At 37.7% G+C, this 22331-nt stretch overlaps 1 protein-coding gene across 1 annotated transcript; it reads right to left on the bottom strand.

Moving 5' to 3' along the window:
• Nucleotides 1–1667: 1667 nt before the first annotated feature.
• LOC104516286 (partitioning defective 3 homolog) lies at nucleotides 1668–21274 on the bottom strand (the record flags this gene model as incomplete). The annotated part of the gene is made up of 5 exons (XM_010160572.1): nucleotides 21133–21274; nucleotides 14553–14742; nucleotides 9390–9538; nucleotides 8237–8281; nucleotides 1668–1895 (listed from the first exon to the last, which is right to left on the bottom strand). Coding segments are annotated over exons 1-5 (754 nt in total), but the record flags the coding sequence as incomplete, so codon positions are not given.
• Nucleotides 21275–22331: the final 1057 nt, after the last annotated feature.

A 22331-nucleotide genomic window follows, 5' to 3' on the forward strand; every position in this document is an offset into this window, starting at 1 on the left:
CAGCCCTTCGTTACCATGAGAGATTAGAGAACAGCCTCGCTCTTGCCCTCTTGTAACACTGAAATGGGTCTTGGTCATCCAGAGCTAGATGACTATCCATACAGAAAGCTGAGTCCAAAGACTCATCCCATGGCATTTTGATTTCAGCCATAAGGCTCTGTCTGGTTTCTGCTACTCCCATGCAAGGGACACAAAGGCCACCAAATACTTCCTCGCTACTCTCTCTGTGTTGCATCAACAAGCTGAAATGTGCTTACAGTAATCTCAAACCTATACTCACCTAGACAGTGTTTCATGAAAACAGTTTTGCTATATTTTTGATCTAATGAAGTTAAACTATCTGTAACTTTGGAATAAACCTAGGATATCTGATGCCTCAAAACAGGATATTACTATCACTGGGCTCACACCAAACAAGGCCTTTTAGAAAAACATGATCTTAAGTACCAAAAGCCGATAGGCATGTAGTCTGGGAGAATGATCAGGATCACTACACATTTTCTCATGCCTATTCTTCTACTGGCCAGAAACAGACTGACAGCCAACAGCACCAGACCAGCATTTAGCCTCACTGCTGCGTGAAATTGTTAGGTGCTGGAAAAGCAAAGCAGAATTAATTCCGTTCATAACTACCTTTGAGAAAAGTGACTGGAAAATGACCTTCCTTTCAGCCTCAGAACACTTTTAGAAAGAGGCAGATTTAAAAAAAAAAAAAAACACAACAAAAAAAGTGTTTTAAAAAAATTAAAGGTGATTACACAAGTAGGTTATAATAGAATATTAGGAAACGATGCTCATGAAACAGACTGCCTGAAAATAAGAGTGAAAATTCTTTTTTCAAGCCTTTTCTGTTAGCATTCAGGCTAAATATTTTACTGTTTCAACCTTCCCACCATCGTCTTTCATTCATAAACTTCTAACTAGCTGCAGGTTGATTAAAAAAAATTCCGCTGGTGTGTGACAAGTTGAAAGTAGTACAACACGAAGGTTAAAAATTCAATGATTTTAATACAACCCCTGATTGAGGTAATTTACCATTCATACTATTTTCATTCAATACGAGTTGTCATTTTACCAGCCCATTCTTACACAGTTCAATAATGATAAGGTTAGCTTTGAAGTGATTCTTTTATGTTAATGACATTCTCCACATGTTGGGTCATACTTCGGGTTAAAGAACTGAAAATGTAAATGAATCCCCATTAGGGTGGGTAATAGCTGATCATTAACTTTATATTTTATTAGATCTGCCAGCCTTACTCACTCTAATTAAAGGACAGTGATTTCTTTTTTTTCCCCCAGACACTACAAATGTGCTCTTTCAAAGTTAGATGCGTGTATTTTTGTAACATACATTCAGTGATACTTTGTCTCTCTGCAATTTTTTTTAATTTTACATTAGTAAGTTAATTAGCTGTCTTACAGAAAATTTTCATAGTCATTTCAATAAACATACTTCTGATAATCTTATTCCCTTATTTTAGAGAGGAAGGAAGCTGCAGTATTGCAATCTGTTAATGCATATGAAGGGAAAAAGCCTGAAACAAAGGATGAAGTTAGTTCTACTCTTTTAAAATCCTAAAATTATCTACTACTACTTGAATCACTTTGTAAAGGAATTAACCTATGTTGTTAGCATTCTTTATGTACAGCAATAGTTTACTCACATGTTTCCATGCCTTCATCATCATCATCTGCTACAGGTTTATCATATGATTTGTCTATGGCAGCTCTGAAGCTCTCATTGCAGCCTCGTCCTCGGATAATTCGCGGGCGTGGGCGGTGGAAGGGAATATCACCATTCAGAGTCACCTCAGCAACGGCTGTCTGCAGACTTTCTAATGAGCTGGACTTCTTCAGACCTAATGAAGGCCCCACATCTCTGGTTGGAGAACCTTAGTGATTTAGGGGGAGGAAAAAAAAGTAATTAGAGTTAGTATTGAGAACTGCATGCTTGATTATGCACATCCATCCTGAAAGTCTTTGGGGACACACTTAACATTATTCACATCATCTCTCAATAATCTGTAGGGAATTCTCCACAGATTTGCTGGTCTCAGAAGTGAACGAGCATGTCAAGTCATAGTCAACGAAACCGACAATGTTAGCAATGTCTGGCTTGTCAAATCAGTCAAGGGAGACCAACATCCATTACTATTATTCTAACAATTTGAATGATAAAGTAATCATGGGGCTTTAAAAACATAGCTCATAAAAAAATTTAAAAAACCCAGTGGTACCTATCTAATGGCATCAAACAAAACAATTATTTTTGTTTTGAGCAGAATATTTCATATATACTAGCAACCGACGAACAGAAAGTGGATTATAGGCATGAATCCTATTGTGTTTAGAGTTACAGTCTTGCAACATAGCCTGACTTCTGGCTTCAAGGAACATGCTGTTTGCTTTTAATTGAGTTTTAAAGACTTGCATCAAATTGCTAACAATTTCATAATGAAATGGTTCTGAGAAGTATCAGTTGACTTGCTGGGATTTTGTGAAGTTGTTTAAAAATAATCTGTGGAAAGGACCCAATTAGTCAGCCAATACAAGTTATCCAGCTGGAAAAGAAACGCATTCCTGGCAGTCACCAGGCTGATGTTTGGGCAGCACTACAGCTGGGGCTAAGGACAGCTCTTAACGTTGCAGCACCTCCGGAGGCGTGCCAAGAAAGCCCCGGACATATTCTGCGAAAGCCTTTCCCCACCCAGACTTTTCTGCTCAGGTTTCTGGACTAAATGTCTAGACTCTGGTTTCAGATACACACATTCACAGTGCAAATCAGCTGACGACTGCACAGTTAGATCTCATATTATGGTTAAAACTGGGAGAGATCTTTCAGGGGAGAAAATATCAGTGCATTTAGTTGAAGTTATTTCAAGTCAATCAAAGGTACAGTATAGCCTTGGCTAGTTTTTCCATAGGATTTGCAGCTGGAGAGATAAGTTGAGGTGGGACATCATCATCAGAGCTACATTTCCTGAAGCTTCAAAACGATATCCCTTGCCTATAATGTAAAAGCCCACTTTTTCTCTACCCAAAGGGAGCAGAACAGAGGTGGGTGTTGTGGCCCTGCAGCAGTCCAAGGTGGTGGGTTGTTGCTCCGATGATATCCCTATCCTCATCTGACAGAGGCAGAGAAAGACAAATTTCAAAGGCGGCAAGCACTGAGCAACAGAGCCAAGTGCTGAACCCTCAGGAATACCCACCCAACCAATGAACAATACATTTTAAGCAAGGTCCAGTGTAAATAATATGATAAAGGAAAATTATCTATTTAAAGTATTTATCTCAGAAGCATACAAAGCTCTGGAGTTGAACCCTATTCCAGCAGATAAGAGGGGGGAGAAGCGAGAGTATCTGTCACTGTTCTTTAACAAAGGTATGTGAAGTTACCTTACACTGGGGAAAACTGCTACTGCACTACTGAAAACTGCTTCTTTCACTTTCCGTACTGGGGGGAGGAAGGGAGTGGCTGGATCTAGAGAAGGGATGCAGAATACCAGCATGGCAAATCTTCTCTACGTTTTTTGCTAACTTGGTATGAGATGGAGCAATGCAGCAAACACTTTCATTTTCTACTCAGGTATTAAATGTCTGAGCAATTAAGTTAAACTAAAATCCCCCAGATCAAATAGATTCAAACAGCAGCTGTCAAACTGGCCCCCTTCAGCTCCCCTACTGATAAGATGAACTCGTACATGGAAACAAAACAAAAATCCTCTTTCACAGCTCAACACAGCTCCTGCACTTTGGTTCCTGCCGCGGTCCAGAGTCCTGCTGATTGGACCCTTGGCCAGAAATAAACACACTCACAGCAAATGAGAAATTTCATCTTGGTGAATTCGCATCTCCTAGAAGAAGCCGATCTCACTCCGAGCCCGTACTTGCTGGAGGGCAGAGGGTCAGGAGGATGGCTGGGGGCAGAGCGCAGCTGCTGGGGCCAACAAAAGCAGCAGCTGGGACAAGGGGAGTTTGATGGCTCCCCAGCTGCACCAACAACGGCACTCCAGGTCCATCGAACTTCTGAACATGGGCTGAAGTCTAAGGTAAGTATTTTTACATAACACTCTCTTTACCGAGTTAGAGGACTCCAGCTGACAACAGTACTCCATAAAACTATCCACTCAGCAGCAGATGCCAAAATCTGCTATTCCTCTCCTCATGCCTGCAGTGCACAAGAAATGAGGTTTTGTGTTTTATTTTTTGACACTGTATTTTGTTAAACACAATCCATGAGACAGGAAAAAATCAATGCAACATTTTGAAGGAAAAAAAGAGGAAACAGGACTACCCTATATAAACCAGCTGTTTGACAGATTCAATTTCATATACAAAACGAAAGGGTATCCTCTTACACGGCAACTTACTGTAAACTTCCTTATTCCAGATTCTGCCTTGCAACCTGGAAATAAAATGCTCATATATCTTTTCCTAATTACTGAGTGGCTCTTTCTGTAAACAGTAATTATAAAGAAGGCATTTACGTGCCCATTTATGTTCATAAAGGACATGTAAAAAAATCCATTTCCTGTCACCCAATACAGATCTTTGTGAGAACTGTATTTATGTAAGTTGTGCTTTCCCAAAGGAAAAGCTAGATGGGATATGACCTAATGTTCCCTGAGTACTGTAAAACTAATAACGGATTACAGATACGATAGGAATATTTATTAAACCTGGGTGGCCATGAACACAAATGAGGACAAGTCACAGAATTTGCAAGGGGAAGGCATCCTTTCGCAAGCAATTTAAGCACTGTGAGCATAAAGCTATGAGTATCTTAATACCTTCACTATCTTCTATGGTCACTTCATAGCAAGTCTACTACTTTCAAAATATAGAGTTAAGCCACTCTCTACATGGAGGGAGTTCAGAATTTATTACTAGAATTCACCAGCCAGAAAGCGAGTTGTTTACCCATAATCTGGTGAGATACAGCAAACTTCCTTTAAAATTGATTCTGTTTAAAATTTATGAGTCACATCAAAACCTTGTTTTCTAAATACAAAAATGTCAGCACTTTCTCCTAGGCCTTACAGCGCTGGTGGTAATCATCAGAAATGTTATCAGCTCAGAATGAGTTCTACTTCTATTGTGACATCAGAATTTGAAGTAGAAAAAAGGAAGAGAAAAAGACACATCTACCTAAAGCATCTTTATATGACTGAGGGATAAAAGGGATTCTTTTATCATTTTTAAAATTTGAATTTTATCTAAATTTTCCTTTCTGACAATTTTATTAACCAATATCCTTTGAGGCAGAGTCATCCCTCTGTTCCTCAGCAGTCCTCCTGCTGTGCCTGCCACCGTGTGCGCAGCCTCCCCACACGTTCCGCTTACACGCTCGCCCGTCCGGCTCTACTCTACATGCCACACACCCCTGTCCGCCCCACAAGGGCTTCTAATGTGCTCGCACCACCCCGCCGAGCACCGCCCCGGCCCACCACACACGTATCACCACTCCCTGTGTCCCCAGCGGGCCAACCCTCGGGACCACAGCCAAGCCTTGCTCTCCAGGCCACGCACCACCCTCTGCTCATGCATCGCGGCTGGCCGGGCGACGGCACAGGCAGCCCCCACCACATCACATACGGACCCAAGGAGACAGTGAGTACACATACATCACACAAAGCCCACGTGCTGCTCCAAGCCCTCTGTTTTTCCCTTGTGCTGATGCTGTCGAACAACTCATTGTGCTTCCACTTCTCCCACCTCATGTGAAGCATTTACACAGTGCCACAAATCCACTTGGGCGATTTGCAAAGGCAAAAAGCACGGTGTCAAAAGATACATGATGTTTGCTTCACTGTTTCCTTCAGTGACAAATTTTAAAGGCTTTTAAATTTTAAAGCACTTTTCAATGATTTAAAATTACAAGCTGTTTTCTCTTTGAAACATTTTTACTAACTCTCAGGTTAAATTCTATCAGCAACTAATGCCAAAATCTTCACTTGATTTGATTAAACCAGTTTTGCAAAGGCACAAAGTTTACTTTCAAACACTTTCTTAAAGGACATTAGCAGTGAGCCCATTGATGTACTAACATCTGCTCCATTTGATCTAATAAATTCTTCTATTTCTAGTTCAATTCATACACTAGAAGAGTAACATTTCAGCTGGAGAGACCAGAGGAGGAATAGAGCAAGCAACTGCATCATAAATAGTTTAGCTTTGATTCCATTTCATAATACAATTTTAAAAGCAATGTATAAAAATAAATAAACAATTTAAATAAACATTCTTTGATTTTTTTCCTTTCTTTTTCATTTTCACAATGTGTACATGGAAAAATAACTACCTAGAACTGCAGCATGCCTGAGTCTCAATAAATGAACCACGCTCAATTGCTACTGAATATACTTCTAACCTCTAGGTTGAACTGTAAACACTGCCAGGATTAGGCACTTCAAGTGAGCTATAGAAAGGAAAATAATTAAAAATCTATTAAAGTAACTAGGACTGGTGAGTTCTACACTCTCCTTTTTAGCCAATACTATTAGGTCCAACTCTGACTGTAACAGAGTTTGTTTTTATTTTTTTCTAAAGTAAATATATGCTGAAGTCTTCTGGCTTCTAGAGTTCATTAAAACACAGTTCACCACACATTTGAAGCATTTTTTTTGTCTTGGAACCAGATAATTTTTAAGCCAAATTATGATAAGTGGTTTGTTTAACAACCACATCCATCTTCAGTAATGGGAGAAATAGAGTGTTTATATACAAAACCTGGTTAAAAGCATGCAAGATAAATAAAATGAAAGTACAATAAAAGGTGTTTTACTCTTTTTCCAGCCACTGAGCTTGCTGCACACAAAACATGTAACTGCTTAGTCCAGACGGTTACAGTCATGCTCTTGCACCCAAGTTGTCTGACTTGTCTCTCTTTTTGGAATTTAATCCAGGTGTTACACATGGAGAAAAACTACACTCAATTAATACCACCCTCTATTGATACCACCAAAAACACAAGGCACTTTTAAAAACTAAGCATCATGTTTTACTAAAACACCCATGTTTAACACCATTCTAATCACATCCCGTTCAAACAGGCAGACTAATAAGAAAATGAAAAATACTTTACAGTAATTCTGAGTTTGATCTGTAACTCTTTTTAATTGAACAATGCTTAGGGGTGAAGGCAGTTCTTAAGCATTGATTCTTAAGCCCACACCCATTAACACAATTCATACACTCACACACTGATGGCTTTAATCCTTTAAAACATTCATACATTTTAATTTTGTGTACTCATTCTCAATTTGTAAAGCTGCAAGTCTGTGGCCATATTCTGCCATATTTTAAGAGCTAGAAGTTTTAGCTGTTTAAATAAAAATTGTAATTTTATCACTTGATTAGTTTCAGCTTTTCAGTATTCCTACTCATGTTATAAAGTGTGGTTAAACAGAGATGCAGTTGTGAATTATTAGTTGTAAATTCTGCAGAGAATGCCCTATTCCCCAAATCATGTTAAAATAAATAATATTTTCGGGTTAAAAAGGTGAATTGTTCCTAATTAGAGCTAAGTAACATTATGGTGTCCTCTGGATCTAGCCTAATTAAAATAGCATTCCAAAAGTCAAAAGCTAACTTATATTAATAAATCATAAAGGTTCCTAATTGCAGCTGGTGCATTATTTTAATTACTAATAAAAAAAAAGCTTTGAAAGCTATTTCTCATTATCATTGTGTGAAATGTTGCGATTGATGGTATGTGGAAAGGATTCTATTTACATATTCTTTTGTTCTGTTAGGACGCTCGGGTTTCAGCTCCAAAGGCAAATCAACTTGCACTGAGAATCTTCAGCGCAACTCACAACGTGCATCTGATGACCACTTAAGGCAAAGGTAGCAGCTTCCTAATTAAAATAACTATTTCCAAGCACTGTAATAGCCAACCATTCGGCTCGGCTACATCATCTCTCTGCACATTAGAGTCTGAAGCTAGATTTTCCAAAATTTTTTTGAAAGGACAAAACAATCCAAACAACTGTGTAGAAACAGGTGTCTACCTACAGTCCCATGTACAACCTGCTTGAATACAGATACTAGATACTTATCTCCACAAAGAATTTTCTTTTTCTGTACGACTTGATTATTCACAACAAGAGAAAGCAGCCATGCAAGTACTGGAATATTCATGTTTTCATGCAATTTGACTGGCAGTTTTGTAATTGTGGTAAGCTGCTTTGACCACGGTTTCTATAGCAACAGCCTTGCTGTCAATTCTTACCTGTTTTCTGGTCATCCATTGTACTGAGCTTAGTCTCGTCAGCTACTGTTAAAAGGTAAATGTATAATGGTTAGCCCAGTTAGTGCCCATGCCCCACATGCATCCAACATTCCTTCTGTTTTGCATATTGTTTTTTCAAGTTAGGGGACCTCAGCAATGTCATACTTCATGCAAATAAACTGCAACAGTAAGCAAACATTCTGGGTAGAAGTGGCAGCAAACTCGTAACCTTCATGCAATGTCAGTCATGTTCACATCACAGGCAGGTACAATATGTTATTGACACGTTAGCACATCACAGCTAGTCAAGACAAGTCAACAGCGCCAACCTTACTGTCTCCTGAGGAATTTGGTGAATTAGGGACTGCAGTTAAGATAGTCACAATTATTGGAAAGGAGCGAATCGTATTATATTCTATTATTCTGAGTGGGGAATTTTGTGTGTTTAAAACATCCAAAACTCACTGTTTAAGGTTACTAGATTCTGCACTTCAGAATCTAAATTCAGTGGCAAAAAAAAGAATAGATGGGTTTGTTAGCAATTACTTATTCTCAATTGTTTTACCAGTTACAGTGATTATAGTAGGTTGCCTGTCTTAGCTGCTGCTACTTGATAGGGCTTCTGATATAAATATTAAAGATTGGGTCTCAACCAGATGTCATACTAGCCCCATTTTCTAATTCTGAATGAACTCTTCAAGAAAATACTTGCATCTTTAATATCTTAATCAAAATCCATCTATAAAACAAGAGACTATGAAGGATCTTTAAGGCTAATTGCATTATAATCACAAACTGAGAATACTCCTGTCTCTGCAGAACCACAGCATGGTACAGTTTTACGCTGTTATTGTATGTGGATTGGTAAATGCACTTTTCACCTCCATTTTAATAAATAACTTTTATGTTTATGTATAACCATATATCCAGAGGGCTATGCCATTAAAATGTATGGACACTTACAAGTGGTACAAACAATACGCAGGCCACTTGGCCATTCACATTAAGCATACTTTACTTTCCACCAGTAAAAATTACCATTACGTGCAATAGTACTGGGCATAAACAATGTATTTGGAATTACAAAATCTATATACTTACAACATGAAAATCAGGTTCAAATAAAATAATTGAAAAAAATATCACTCACTACCTAGATCCATGCTTTTGGATTTTCGTGTTTTAACAAACTCCAACTGACTGGCATCTGAAAATTGCTTTGTACGCTTTTCTGACATGCTCTGGCGTCCAAAACCCTCTCGCTGGAAGGCAAGCACTGGATCAACATCTGGACTAAGAGTGCTGTAAGAAGGGAAAAAAAACCATGCGAACATTTATCAAGATCACGCAACCTTTCACTCCGCAGAGAAAAGCATTTATTTAGCACGTGACTTCTACCAGCAATGAAGTACACATTTTTAAACGATCCATTGCAAGTAGTCGGTTACACACATGACGCGTTTGTTGTACTGCATCAAGCAATTCCAGTTAAAAAGTATCAAGAATTTCACTCTGAGTTTTAATTAAAGTAGTACATATCAGTGTACTATACACATACAATCAGTATCCACAGCCCCGATAGAGGAATAATTTGAGGGAGAAGAAACCAGTTCCGTTCTCTTCATGAGAAAGAAATATATTCTGCTAACAGCACATTATCAGATTTTTCTTCATCACAAATTTTTTTCAGTAAAGCATAAATAGAATCTGTCCTGTCTGAAGCCCACAGACCTTTAATAAACTTATTCAATTAAAGACTTTGCATTAAAATTTATCTCCATGCGTGAAATCATTTGCAAATTTTTCACAGCATCTCCTGGTTTCAACCTGGCCATGACATACATATTTTTACTCATTACTTCACTACAGAGCAAGTATTTGTCACAATGCTTCTACCACTACATGATAATCAGGGCTAACTGAACTCAGTTTCAGTCTCTTCTGTAGGTTTGTCACACGCCTTCGGCTGAGAGTCACGTCTTCAGCGAGCAGCAATCTGCGTTTCACCGTGCTTCATCAGAAGCATGTTGAAGACAGATGTATTCATATTGGTCAAAAGTTGCCAGAAGCATGACTGGAAGAATGCAGACAAAATTTGGCGCTCAAGCTAAACCCTAGGCTTGCAGTGTGTCACAATGCATGTTAAAAACAATAAAAGACAACAAAAAAAAAAAAGCAAGGTCATAGCATCATTTAGGTGGGAAAGGAACTCTGGGATCATCGAGTCCAACCAATCACTTACTGCTAATAAACAATATGAAAGGAAATTCACACAAAGGTCTTCCTACTTCTGAAAAAGGGGAGAGTATTAAAAATAGCACAAAGTATTGAGATTTCTACTTCAGCTGGCATAAAAAGAAGTCAACATGCATAAAATACTGAAAAAAATGAGTATTTTTCACGATTTCTCCAATATGAAAAAGGTCCCTCAAAATCCCCAGATATTGCTTTTGTACTTCCAAGACAAAAAAGCTAAATATTTTGTCACTGAGATCTCCCAAGAGACTAAATGCCATTCAAAATATTCTATACGTACATGCTCATACGTGTTCAGTAGCATGTTTCAAAAGAATTATTTTCTATTTTAAGGGGTAGGCATCATACACATCTCATACCTAGCCAGAAACAGGCAAATAGCAAATTCCTGCAGAAATCGACTTACACTTTTAAATTACGTAACGTGAACATGCTTATGTATGCCAGGTACTGTAATTTATAGAAGCATCTTTGATCAAGAAAAACCTGGGTATTAGCCACAACAGTGAAAAGAAGTAAGGAAAAGTGTCCAATGGCATCAAGTGCTCTAAAGGATGAAAATCGTTGTCCGCGTTACCAGGCAGCCTAGAAGAAATTCAGTCTAGTAGTGGCACATTTACAAATAATAAGGTATGTGCATGTGACAAGCATATAATACTTAAGCGAGAGCAGGATCAGAGCTTATACGAATAAAGTCAATGTCAAGTGCCTTTTGACTTTAACGTTTCTGGCTCAGACTCATAATGTTTTACATTTAATTACTGCAACTATTTCAGAGATGTCTGCACGATTTAGCAACGTTTTGAAGCATATGCTTAAAAGCTCTGATGAATCAGAGCCTCAACTCAAAAATAACTATTTAGTCCTCATATTCACTCCTACAAAACGGGGGAAAAAATTATCTCCACATGATAGAAAGATAAACCCGACAAGGCCAATAGACACTTCTGGCATTTACAGCAGCCCAACACGTAGCTGTGTAAGAACCACCTAAGCCTGAAAACATGCTCCGAGTGACTCAGCTGAACTTACAGGGTTTCAACACCTTTCATAATCAGATCATAAATGACTTTCCCAAGGCCACACAAGAGTTTCTGGCTCAGTTAGTCAGCCCTGCCTCTGAAGGCCAGAAAAATGTGGGTTTACTAAGTGAGAATTTTCTCCAGCAACATCTGTTAACATAGCTCACGTTAGTTAAAGATGACCGGCTTCATCTCGCCGAGCAAAATGTATCCGGTGACGCTTTCTTCAAAAAGGGTGAATTTCTAAAATTATTTCTTTTGGCTGGATGCTCCTTTTTTCATCTGAGCTTGCTTTGATCTGCATATATAAAGCTTCTAATAAAGCTGAATATCATTTTCATGTAAATACAGCGTGCACATATATATTCAACTTGAAGTCCCAGGAACAGACTAAAACTCCGAAGTTAAAGCATGAAAAGGGCACCACATGTCCCAGAGAGAGCAGTGGGGTCTGGGCACAGCATCGGAAACTGGGAATTCTGGAGATCAGATGCCAGTGTTTCCACTGATCCCACCTTTAGTGGGTTTCTCTCTGATTCCCTTACACACCTACCTTCCACACACACTTAGCAGGGAGTTACTGCTTCATGTTTGCATAGCATCCTGCATACTAAAGGCACTAGTGAGCACCAAAAAACTACTTTCTCTCTGACATAATGACATCTCATACTTTTTTACAGTACAAATATCTGAGCCCTGTGTAGAGTCATCAAGTTTTCATGTATTGGTTTATTTCTATTACTGATGTCACACGAGCATGTTTTTGTAATTAAGGAAGGCGCGGACCACAGGAGATTGAATACATGTACATTGCCTGAAAGTATTCAAAAACCCTGTGAAGATCCGTAACTGGAAAAGCCAGTGAGCACAGATGACAAACCAATGCCCCTAAAAATGCCTCATTTTAATATTTTTCAACTACATTAATAAGAGACAGAAGGTGAATTTGGTGCAAGTCATTAAGCAATGCCAAATGCAATTTACTATATTCTAGCATACTTAACAAATAAGGTTTCTGGAATGACAGCTGATCCTTCAAAGAATGTAACCGTCTTCTGACCCTCGATGTTATTAAAATTCCACTTATTAATCCTGTCTTATTGCCCCTTTGTTTTCATAACATTTTCATCAAGGATTAGGGAGATATTGTGAGGCTGGAAAAGCTTACATTTTCTTCTGTGATTCAGAACAGCTGCCATTCTTGTTTGGATAACCCTTCATCCATGTTCTTAGTTTTACCCTTTGTGCCTCCCAGCCAAATCATACAATGCACCTTCGTTTTACAAGTCTTCCTTCATCCATTAGCAGCAGGAAATTAATGCAACAATCCAATTCTACTGCTATTTACTTTTTTACAAATAGAATACATTATGTAAGAAGGCGCTGAACTGATCTACTCTTTTAAGTGCAATTTTATCTGAAGACCTTTACAATTCCTCATAAAGACACACGTTTAAAGGTTTTGAGGGTGATCAATTCCACAATATCTAATCCCTATTTTCTTTACTGTTACATTCATTTTCAAAGAAGTATATGAATAGCAAGATAAGCTGCAGAAGTAAATGTAAAAGCATCTGCAGGTTTCAAATGGGCTTTTATTTTATGCTGCAGGTTTTTGCTCATATTCGGCTAAAAAAATTCCCTCAGCAATAAGCTATTATGTGCAGCCTTGAGTACTATTCTATTTAAATGTCTCAGATTCTCGGCTCTAAAAGCTTTTACAAAAGATGGATGGACTTTTCAAGGCCCCAAATTACAGGTATGACTTGTCCAAAGGCAGAGCTGCAACATTAAAAAAAAAAATTGCAAATGAAGATGAAAAAAATGTACCATTTTATGCAATCATTAAAACAGTGCTTAAAATAGAGAACTCAGTTTCTGGACACAAGATGAAATAAACTAATATAAAGCAAAGAAGAAGCTGACAGGTGCATATCAGCTGGCAGGTGCTACTGCTGTTTTATTAAGATATTGCTGACACATTCATAACAGGCTCAAGAGGCAAGAAAAATAAGAAAATTCATATACTTCACACCATTTGTGGTAATTATCTATCTTCAAGAAGTGGCAGTGTACAGGGGTGGGCTTTTATTTTGGTATTACTATAGATAATTACAGGACTTGCAAATTAAATCTTAGATCTGTATTAACTGTACTACCTAAGCAATAAACAGTATTTCTTTGCTAGGACCCTAAGCAAGTCAATAATGGAGCTCAATGTGTTTCTCTTTAGGACTCCTATAATGTATAAAAGTAACTTGAGTCAACCTAACATTCACAGAAATTATTTTTACTACATATCTAACATATAGAGTAAAATTACTTTCCATAGTTTTAAATGTGGGACTACCATGCTACACTGCCTTTGCATGACAGCTACAAATCATCATATGATGTTATGGAAGTTATTTCTTCATGCATAATAAGGAAATCTTAACTCATTCTTGTTGCACAAGCATTAACATTAGGGCAAAGCAAACAGCTGCCTTCATCTCCAAGCAGATTTTAAAACTATTGTACATTATTAGGAAATTCAAGAAAGTATAAAGAACTACTGAAAGGCTCCTATATATATACTGGAATATAAAAATAAATGTTTGTTTGACTTAAAAATGTTAATTTATAAACCTCACTGTAAGTATTTCTAATTGGAATTATTCTTTCATCTTTCATAAACTCGTGTTTAAATTTTGCAAATTTTTTTTACCAAAGCCAGCTCAGTGGGCAACTAAATTAATAACAAATCATCAAATTAACACAGCTATATGCTGATTTGGTCTTAATAATAATTAATAATATTTCCACAAATGTGCTTTGACAGAGCTCAGAAATAGAAAGTCTAATAGATTTCTGCAACCAGAAATAGAAAGTCTAAAAGATTTTCTGTACAGGCGTCTTTCCTGAAACAGCGACAATTACCAGTTTGAAAAGAGTGAGATTAAAAAAAAATTAGTATTAGCAGTAGCCAAAAATTAAACTAAAGAAAAAGACATAACTGCAGTCATTTTTTTTTTCCTTCCAGTAAGCCATGCTCTTACCAGTCTGTTGATTCATTAATTGAAGCTTTAGCCCATCCACCAGCATCAACAGTGCCAAACCCAACATCATCGTGGGAACTGGATGACGACTGGTCAGAGAGATGAGGAGGGAGTACGGACAGTCTGTCATCTTCAATAATGACAGTGTCATCCTGGGGCATGTTCACCGTTGGAGACAGCTGATATTTACCTGAACAATAAAAGGGAGAAAAAACCCCAAAAATAAATAATGGCAGAGTGTGCCTTGAATAATACATAATCACAGCTGATAAAATGTCATGTCAAACTGCAAGGCTCCTGATAAGAGTGACACAACACAGATAATAAAATTAACTGTGTCTCACTTATACACATTTTCCTATGCAGAGGTCTGAAAAGCAATATACAACAGTTGTATCTGCAGCCTACTACAAGATCATCACAGAATCACAGAAGGGTTGAGGTTGGAAGGACCTCTCATCTGGTCCAACCCCATCCCCCCACTCAAGCAGGGACACCTACAGCCAGTTGCCCTGGACCCTGACCAAATTACTTTAGACTACTTCTACTCTACCAGATCCCCGAGCAACCTGTGCCAGTGCTCCGTCACCCTCACAGTGAAAAAGTGAGTGTTTCCTGGTGTGCAGAGGGAGCCTCCTGCGTTTCTGTCTGTGCCCACTGCTCCTGGTCCTGTCACTGAGCACCACTGGAAAGCACCTATCCCAGAAGACAGTACCTCCTCTTGCATGAAATCGTTTGGTAGAAACGAAGAATGAGGTCAGTGAGAACTAACAGAGCTTATCGCTTCTTCTGATCAACCTTGCCCTCATGAAACGTGAAACTTGTTTCATTGCTATTGGGAACTTGGAAATCTTTAATAATGCCTCCACAAGAGTAAGAATTGTGAACAGGGATGAGAACTCAGAGCTAAAGCCAAATGATTCCAAATTTTCATTCTTTCCTTTAAAAAATAATCTGGAGGCACACATGCAAAATCTGGGGAAAAAAATTGCCCAATTCTATTACCACCACATTCAAATGTTTTAACACTGTTGTTAATATGCTTAAATTAGAGTCATCACAGACACAAAAGACATAATAGACTCAAAATTATTCTTTGTTCAGTAGCAGACTTCATTGGGTTAATTTGTCAGAGTAGCAGCTAAAGATGATACTTAGAGGATTCTGACAAACTAGAACACTGTTTCCAAGAAAAATCAGTTTTTAATGTGCCTGTAAATATTGGCACTGCTGCTTTTATAGTGATAAATATATATACATAATTATATTTTCCAGTAATCATTTCAATGCATAAGATTGTATAACAATTTTTAAACTGCTGTATAAAAAGCAGAAGCAACTCTTGAACTTCTAGAAAACTTTATGCAACCAAAACAGACTAAAAAACTATAAAGGATATCAGAAGGGATTATTTTCATTGCAATGCTTTGTAACATAACTACAGCTTAAACTGAATAAATCTTTTTTTCAGGACAAATGCATGAGTTGGGAGGATGTGGGTTATATAATATTATTTCGACAATGATAAAAATACAGAATTATCACCACTTAAAATTTTAACTTGGAATAAACAGAACTTATTTTAGTATCTAGAAACACTAAGCTAAAACTTGCTCTAAGGAAGACAAAGCAAATCTGGATGAAAATTATCTAGTTATTTGAGGTAATGGCTAATTATTAGCTGTGATTTTTTCATATTAGCTGCACATAATTTTTCATGTGATAGAATCTTTTTAAAAACTTTTCCCCCCCTGGATATTGAAGCTCAACTTAAAAAGATCTGTCATTTAAAATGATTGGTCCTAACTTTCACTACACAAAACATGATTTCTAATGAATGATCATGACATTACATGAATTTTATTCCTGGAAATGTATTATCTTACTAAAACAATTAGTACAATTGTCACATCTCATGACAAGAAAAGCACTAGCTTAATCAACCATTAATCTGACAACAAGGTAAATTATTCTAAAGCTATGATGCACTGCAGTAATAATATACAGAAAAAGTTATATTTCCCAAATACAAATTGCTTATATGGACACATCAAATATTTTCACACTTTGTTTTTACTACAGTAAATATGGAAAAATTATGTAGAACTAGGGGAAAATAATTTTTCTCTCTTTTCTGGAAAGGTTTCAGCAACCATCACTACCTTTGCATGCAATTATTGGAAAACAAATAAATAAATAAGACCCCAGGTGCAAAGAGCCACCTAATATCATCGCTGCGCTAGACAATAAATGTTGTACAGCTCTCCAAAGGGGGGGAAACTGGCTTCAAAAGTGATCACTGAAGAAGTGGCTGGAAGAAAAAGGTCCTGCATGGTGAACATCTCATCACTGTCAAACTGAAATGAATCTCTTCAGTTTGCATAACAGTTGATGCTTTGCCCAGCAAAAGCCTCTTTGATGGACAGGTTAATGTTTAGCCTAGTAATGTACTTCTTTCCAAACATAATGCCTACAAGACTGTTAACTCTGTAGCTAATAACACCTCCAAAGAATTGATTGAGAAAAGGTATAACCTTATGGCATTCAGCAGATTGAACTTCCCATTTGAGAGGCTACAGTAATTGAGTAACATTTTTAACTTTTCACTACCCTTCTTTATATCTGACAAGGGTGAAGACTGACATTTTAATAGTTGCTTTGGAATTTAGGAGAAAACCCATCTGACATGCCTAAGCTTTTCACTGCTGATGAAGCTAAAAACAGGTGAAAGGCTTCACCTCCAGCAGATGGTCAGACAGACCTCAGCAATGGACTCAATACGTCCTTTGTAGAGAGCTCAGCCAAAGCGGACAGAAAATACCCTTGGAGAAAGCAACTCTAAGTGTTGTGAGAAACATTACATGGAAACATCAAAGAAACTTCAAACCTAGTAATCATCTGTATATTTGACTGATCTACAAATCTAAAACGTTGCTTGAGCTGTCTACAAACCTCTGCAAGACAACAATTTTCCCTCAGGCTAGAAAAGCACTATAAAATTTAGACTCTGAATACACTTCAAGTCCAGTTTTGCATATATTAATTCAACTTCAGTGAGGTAATCTGTAACAATATAAAGTAATAAGGAAGGGAAAACATTCTCCCTTTCAAGTGTGTCTCATCTCAGGACAATGAAGCTCAAACTTCTTGAACAAGTTACCACTGTAAACAAGCATAGCCTGAGGTGTACTATGGGGTAAGAAGGTTTCCCATCTGTCTGCGCAGAAAAAGAAGTCTCAGAGCTCCAGTGCCAAACGGCTGATCTCCACATCTATGAGGACTTGCAGCTTAGAAGGGAAAATATGCCAAACAGCAATACTTCAAACCCATAACAGGACTTATATACGTATATTAATAGACTTATGTTAGACCAGAAAACAGTATGGACCTGAATTAAACCAACAACATAAAGTGCTCCAAGAAAACCTTGAGCATGCACAATACATAAAATGAACAACAGGTTTACTCATGAAGAACCCAGCTACTCCAGGTCCTTTTAGACCTTGAAAATCCCTGAAGCTTGGTTAATCTGTTTGCTGCGAAGGCTTGGCTCCCACTGCATTGTCATGGTATTGTATCTGACTTGGTTCTTGTGATTTTGCACAATTTCTTTCTCTTTAAAGAAGGTCCAAGAAATCTGTTGAACACCCTTACGATACATTTAAAGCGCAGTATTAACTTTATGAGTGACACCCATGAGCATTTTGGTATCATGAGATTCAGACCAATGGTACACTTCAAGCCTCTTCCACTAGCAGAGGGCATTTCTGGCTCTGACATGGCAAGTGATTCCCAGCCTGCCTGACCAAAACATCAGCAGCAGATACTCTGTGACAAAGAACAAAGTATTAACCTAAATAATAACTAGAGTAACAAATCCAGAAATAGCAATAAAAGAAAACAGCGATAAAGATGATGATGAAGATAGTAGTGATGAGACTTCCTACAGAAGGAATACAGAGATCTGTACAATGAGAAATCAGAACTTCTCCAGATCTTCATTTTTAAATTCTTCAGTAACAGCGTATTTGTCCACAGAAATATTTTGAGTTTTGGCAGAATTTCCCATAGATACTCTATCATCTTATTTTCCACGCTAAATAGAGGTGGAATTTGGAATACATCTCTGGAGAACATCTACAGACAAAAATGTCTCTGCTATAATCAGACTTTGGATTTCGAGAGAGAATTCAGACCTATGAAGACTATTCACAGAATCACTAAGGTTGTGAAAGACCTATCAGATCATCCAGTCCAACCATCAACCCAACACTACCATACCCACTAGACCATGTCCTCAAGTGCCACGTCTACGCGTTCCTTGAACACCTCCAGGGATCGTGACCCCACCACTTCCCTGGGCAGCCTGTTCCAATGCCTGACCACTCTATTGTAGCAGACTGTGACAATCTGATGAGACTCCTGGACGGCAAACTCCATTCTGCTTGTAAAGGGTTATTTTCATTTCACTGATACACACTTCACATCTCTAGCTGAATTTTTTCAGTGGTGCTTCCACCTGATTCTATCCTTAAGATAGCAATTATGTATGTAGGTAACAGAGTACTTCCTGTTGTGTAGGAACTACCAAATTTTATAAAGTTCTGGGGGATCCTTAAGGATGAAAAGCAGATTCAGTGCAAGCTATTGTTACTCTATGAACACCTTGATAAAGAACTTCTGTTCAGTCACTGTTAGCAACAAAACCCACCGTGTTCATTAAAAAAATATCAGCAACTGGAAGAAAGAGATGAAAGAGGACTTTGTACTAAGCTGTTTGTTGAATAAGAATAATTTATATAGACAGGAGCTATGTATTTGCGTATTGCAAAACTCAGGAGCATAATGGATGACATACAAGAACGGTGTATCGGAAGAAGAGACTTGAATTTTTAATCAGAGGCAAGCAAACCAGCATAGCACAGTTGTTATTTTGACTGTACTAACAACATGCAACTTGAAAATATTAAAAATAAATAAACATACATAAGAGTTTATTATAGCCATCTCATTCTTAGAAAACTCAATTTGTATGAACAAAAAACTGCTTCATCAAAAGCAAAATATCATTCCCTGAATACAGAAAGCAGTATCTCCTCTCCATCAGAAATTTTCAGTGAAATATTATCAAGTGAAAAAGCATGTAAGAAAACCTGTAATAGCAATAACCATCTAGAAAAGTAGATCAACATAAGAATCATCAGAAACATTACAAGATTCATCTAGCCTTTTTGTAGTAAGACGACATTATCTCATATAATTTAAATCACATTCTAAAATTGGTATTTTTTTGCCACTCTCACAACAAGGTTCTGACAACCAGTTCTTGCTGTCAGTTATGGACTGAAAGAGTAAGGAAATTGTCTTAATTCCCCTTCCTGAAAATTACATTAGATGTATTTAAAAGAAATGAAACTCTTAAAACTTTTGTTCCAGCTTTAAGCAATGACTGAAAAGAGAAGATGTTTTCAGACCTTGAGATCACCACTTTCGAATCCTTTAACTTAGGAAGGAAGAAAACTCAAAATCCATCAAATTTATCCAATAGTAAAAGAAGCAGAAAGACCTATTCCTTCACGCATGAAATCAAACTGTGACCTCCTCACCACGAGGTACCAAGGGTACTGAAATTTTACACAGTCAAATCCAATTAAGAGTAAATAAAGAGACATCAGGTGGTTCAGAGAGCCCATAAGTCAGGGCTCCTTGATATGGGGGGAGCACTCAAGGGAATCAGCACCACAAAAAGTACTTCTTTTGGCTTGTTTTCATCACCAGGACCAGTATGGGAAGGTACAGACACCCAGTCTTCCTCAGCCAGATTGTTCTTAGGACTAATCCTCTCTCTCAGTCCAATTTTCAGGACAGGAAGAAAACTCCCAGAGTCATGAAACACCACATTTACGTTCTCAAGAAAATTTAAAAAAAGTTCTGAAATTTTTCTCATTATCAGTGCTAACAGGACAGGAATTCCACTGCACAATGAACGACTGAGTCCTACAAACATTAGCTGCTCTGAAACAAGCAACTGTACCTATCTCTCCCAATAGGTAATACTACCCCTTTGCTGTATGGCACTGCGACAAAACATGCCTGCAATAATATCACAAAAGATTACAAACACTGCAGTTTCTACTTAGTGGTACTGATTAATTCAGAAAAAACAGCATATTACAAAACTGTCAGCTACCTAAATACTGGGTTTAAACGTGACAGCTCTGTGAAGCTGCTGTGATTGCAGAAGGGAATGACCCAGTCCTGGCAAGACCTGTTTCCAGTTACGCTGGACTAGATCACATTTACGACAAGGTTCATGCACAACTGGAGTTTCCATGTGCTTGCAACTAAAGCATTAATGGATGTAAGTCACAAGCAACTGATTTTCTACATACTTCCCGGTTTCTGAAAACAATAAAGAAAAATGATGATTCAGAGGAAATCAAAACATCAGCTTCAGGTCATGAAACACAAAATGTAGGCTGGATTTTTTTTTTTTCCCCTACATTGCAGAGGTATCCAAAAGCATTAGATTTTAAGAGCTTTGGAAAGATTTATTTTCTTTTGTTGAAACATCAGTTACTGGCTACTGCTGAAAGGAAGACACCAAACCAACGAACCATTAGCTCGATTTGGTATGGCAACTCCTGCGTTCCTTTGATGCGGAAGCAAACTGCTTTGCTGACACACATACACACAGACTCTCTCGGGGTTTCTTCTCCCATCACTGGACAAGGTGTTTAAGCAATAACTCGTTAACGCTTGTATGAGCTCTACGTGTAAATCCTCTCCAATACTGATGGAAAAAGAAGAAGCCAGTGTTTTGCAAATGTTTCATCTAAAGCCCTGACACCACAGGAACTAGACCCTTCTATGCAAGATAAAGTAGTGAAATTATTTTATCCCTCTAAGTTTTTCAACAAATATTTTTTTCAAATTTTTCTCTTTAAGAGTGCATGACTTTGGGTGAAAAGGTTGCATGTTTCCCTGATTCTCAGGTATACAATTTTTCTTCTGAGCTACACAAAATGTAACGTAATAGAACGGACTGATTTATTTCTAATTACTGTTGCCAAAATGCACAAAAGAATAAGATGAAAGGCTTAACTGAAGAACTACCTTAAATAGCAAATTTGTGGATTTTCAGAGGATTTAACAACAGTATTATTTTGCTACCACAAAGTAAAAGCAAACCCCAAAATACATAAATTTAAAAAGAAACCAATGACTCCATAACAGAGTGAAATATATATACAAACTGCTGACTGGAAAAAAGCCTAAGCAGTGCACTTTCATTTTCTAAGGCTGAAAAACAATCTGAACCAATGAAAAACTAAGTTTAGCCTTGCTCCATATCAAGTTTATAGCAACATCTTCTAATATATTCTGTGTATGTCAAGCACACAAAAGAAAGCCCCAGATTTAATAGCCACGTCTTATGTTTAAAGCTTGCAACTCAAGCAAGCAATTGTTGCGTCTCCTGTCAGGTGCTATTTTCATCAAGTTGCTGTTTGTGTTTAAATTTGAAAATCCTTTCAAACTAATCCCATCCTAGTCAGTAAATGCAACCATTCCTGTGGCAAGGTAAGTATTTATTACCTAGCTCGGCACATCGGAAGCTAAATTGCTGCAGAGCAACCGCTAATAACCTCATTATCCACTGGGGCCATGCAGATAGTATGGCACAGTACCTACACAAGGGATGCTTAAAATTATTTATGAGGTTTTAAAATCGATGTCCTGCAAAGCAAAAATTCAAAAAAACATTAATGAAACGCCCTA

Source organism: Eurypyga helias, unplaced genomic scaffold (assembly GCF_000690775.1).
Source record: "Eurypyga helias isolate BGI_N326 unplaced genomic scaffold, ASM69077v1 scaffold3401, whole genome shotgun sequence".
NCBI lineage: Eukaryota > Metazoa > Chordata > Aves > Eurypygiformes > Eurypygidae > Eurypyga > Eurypyga helias.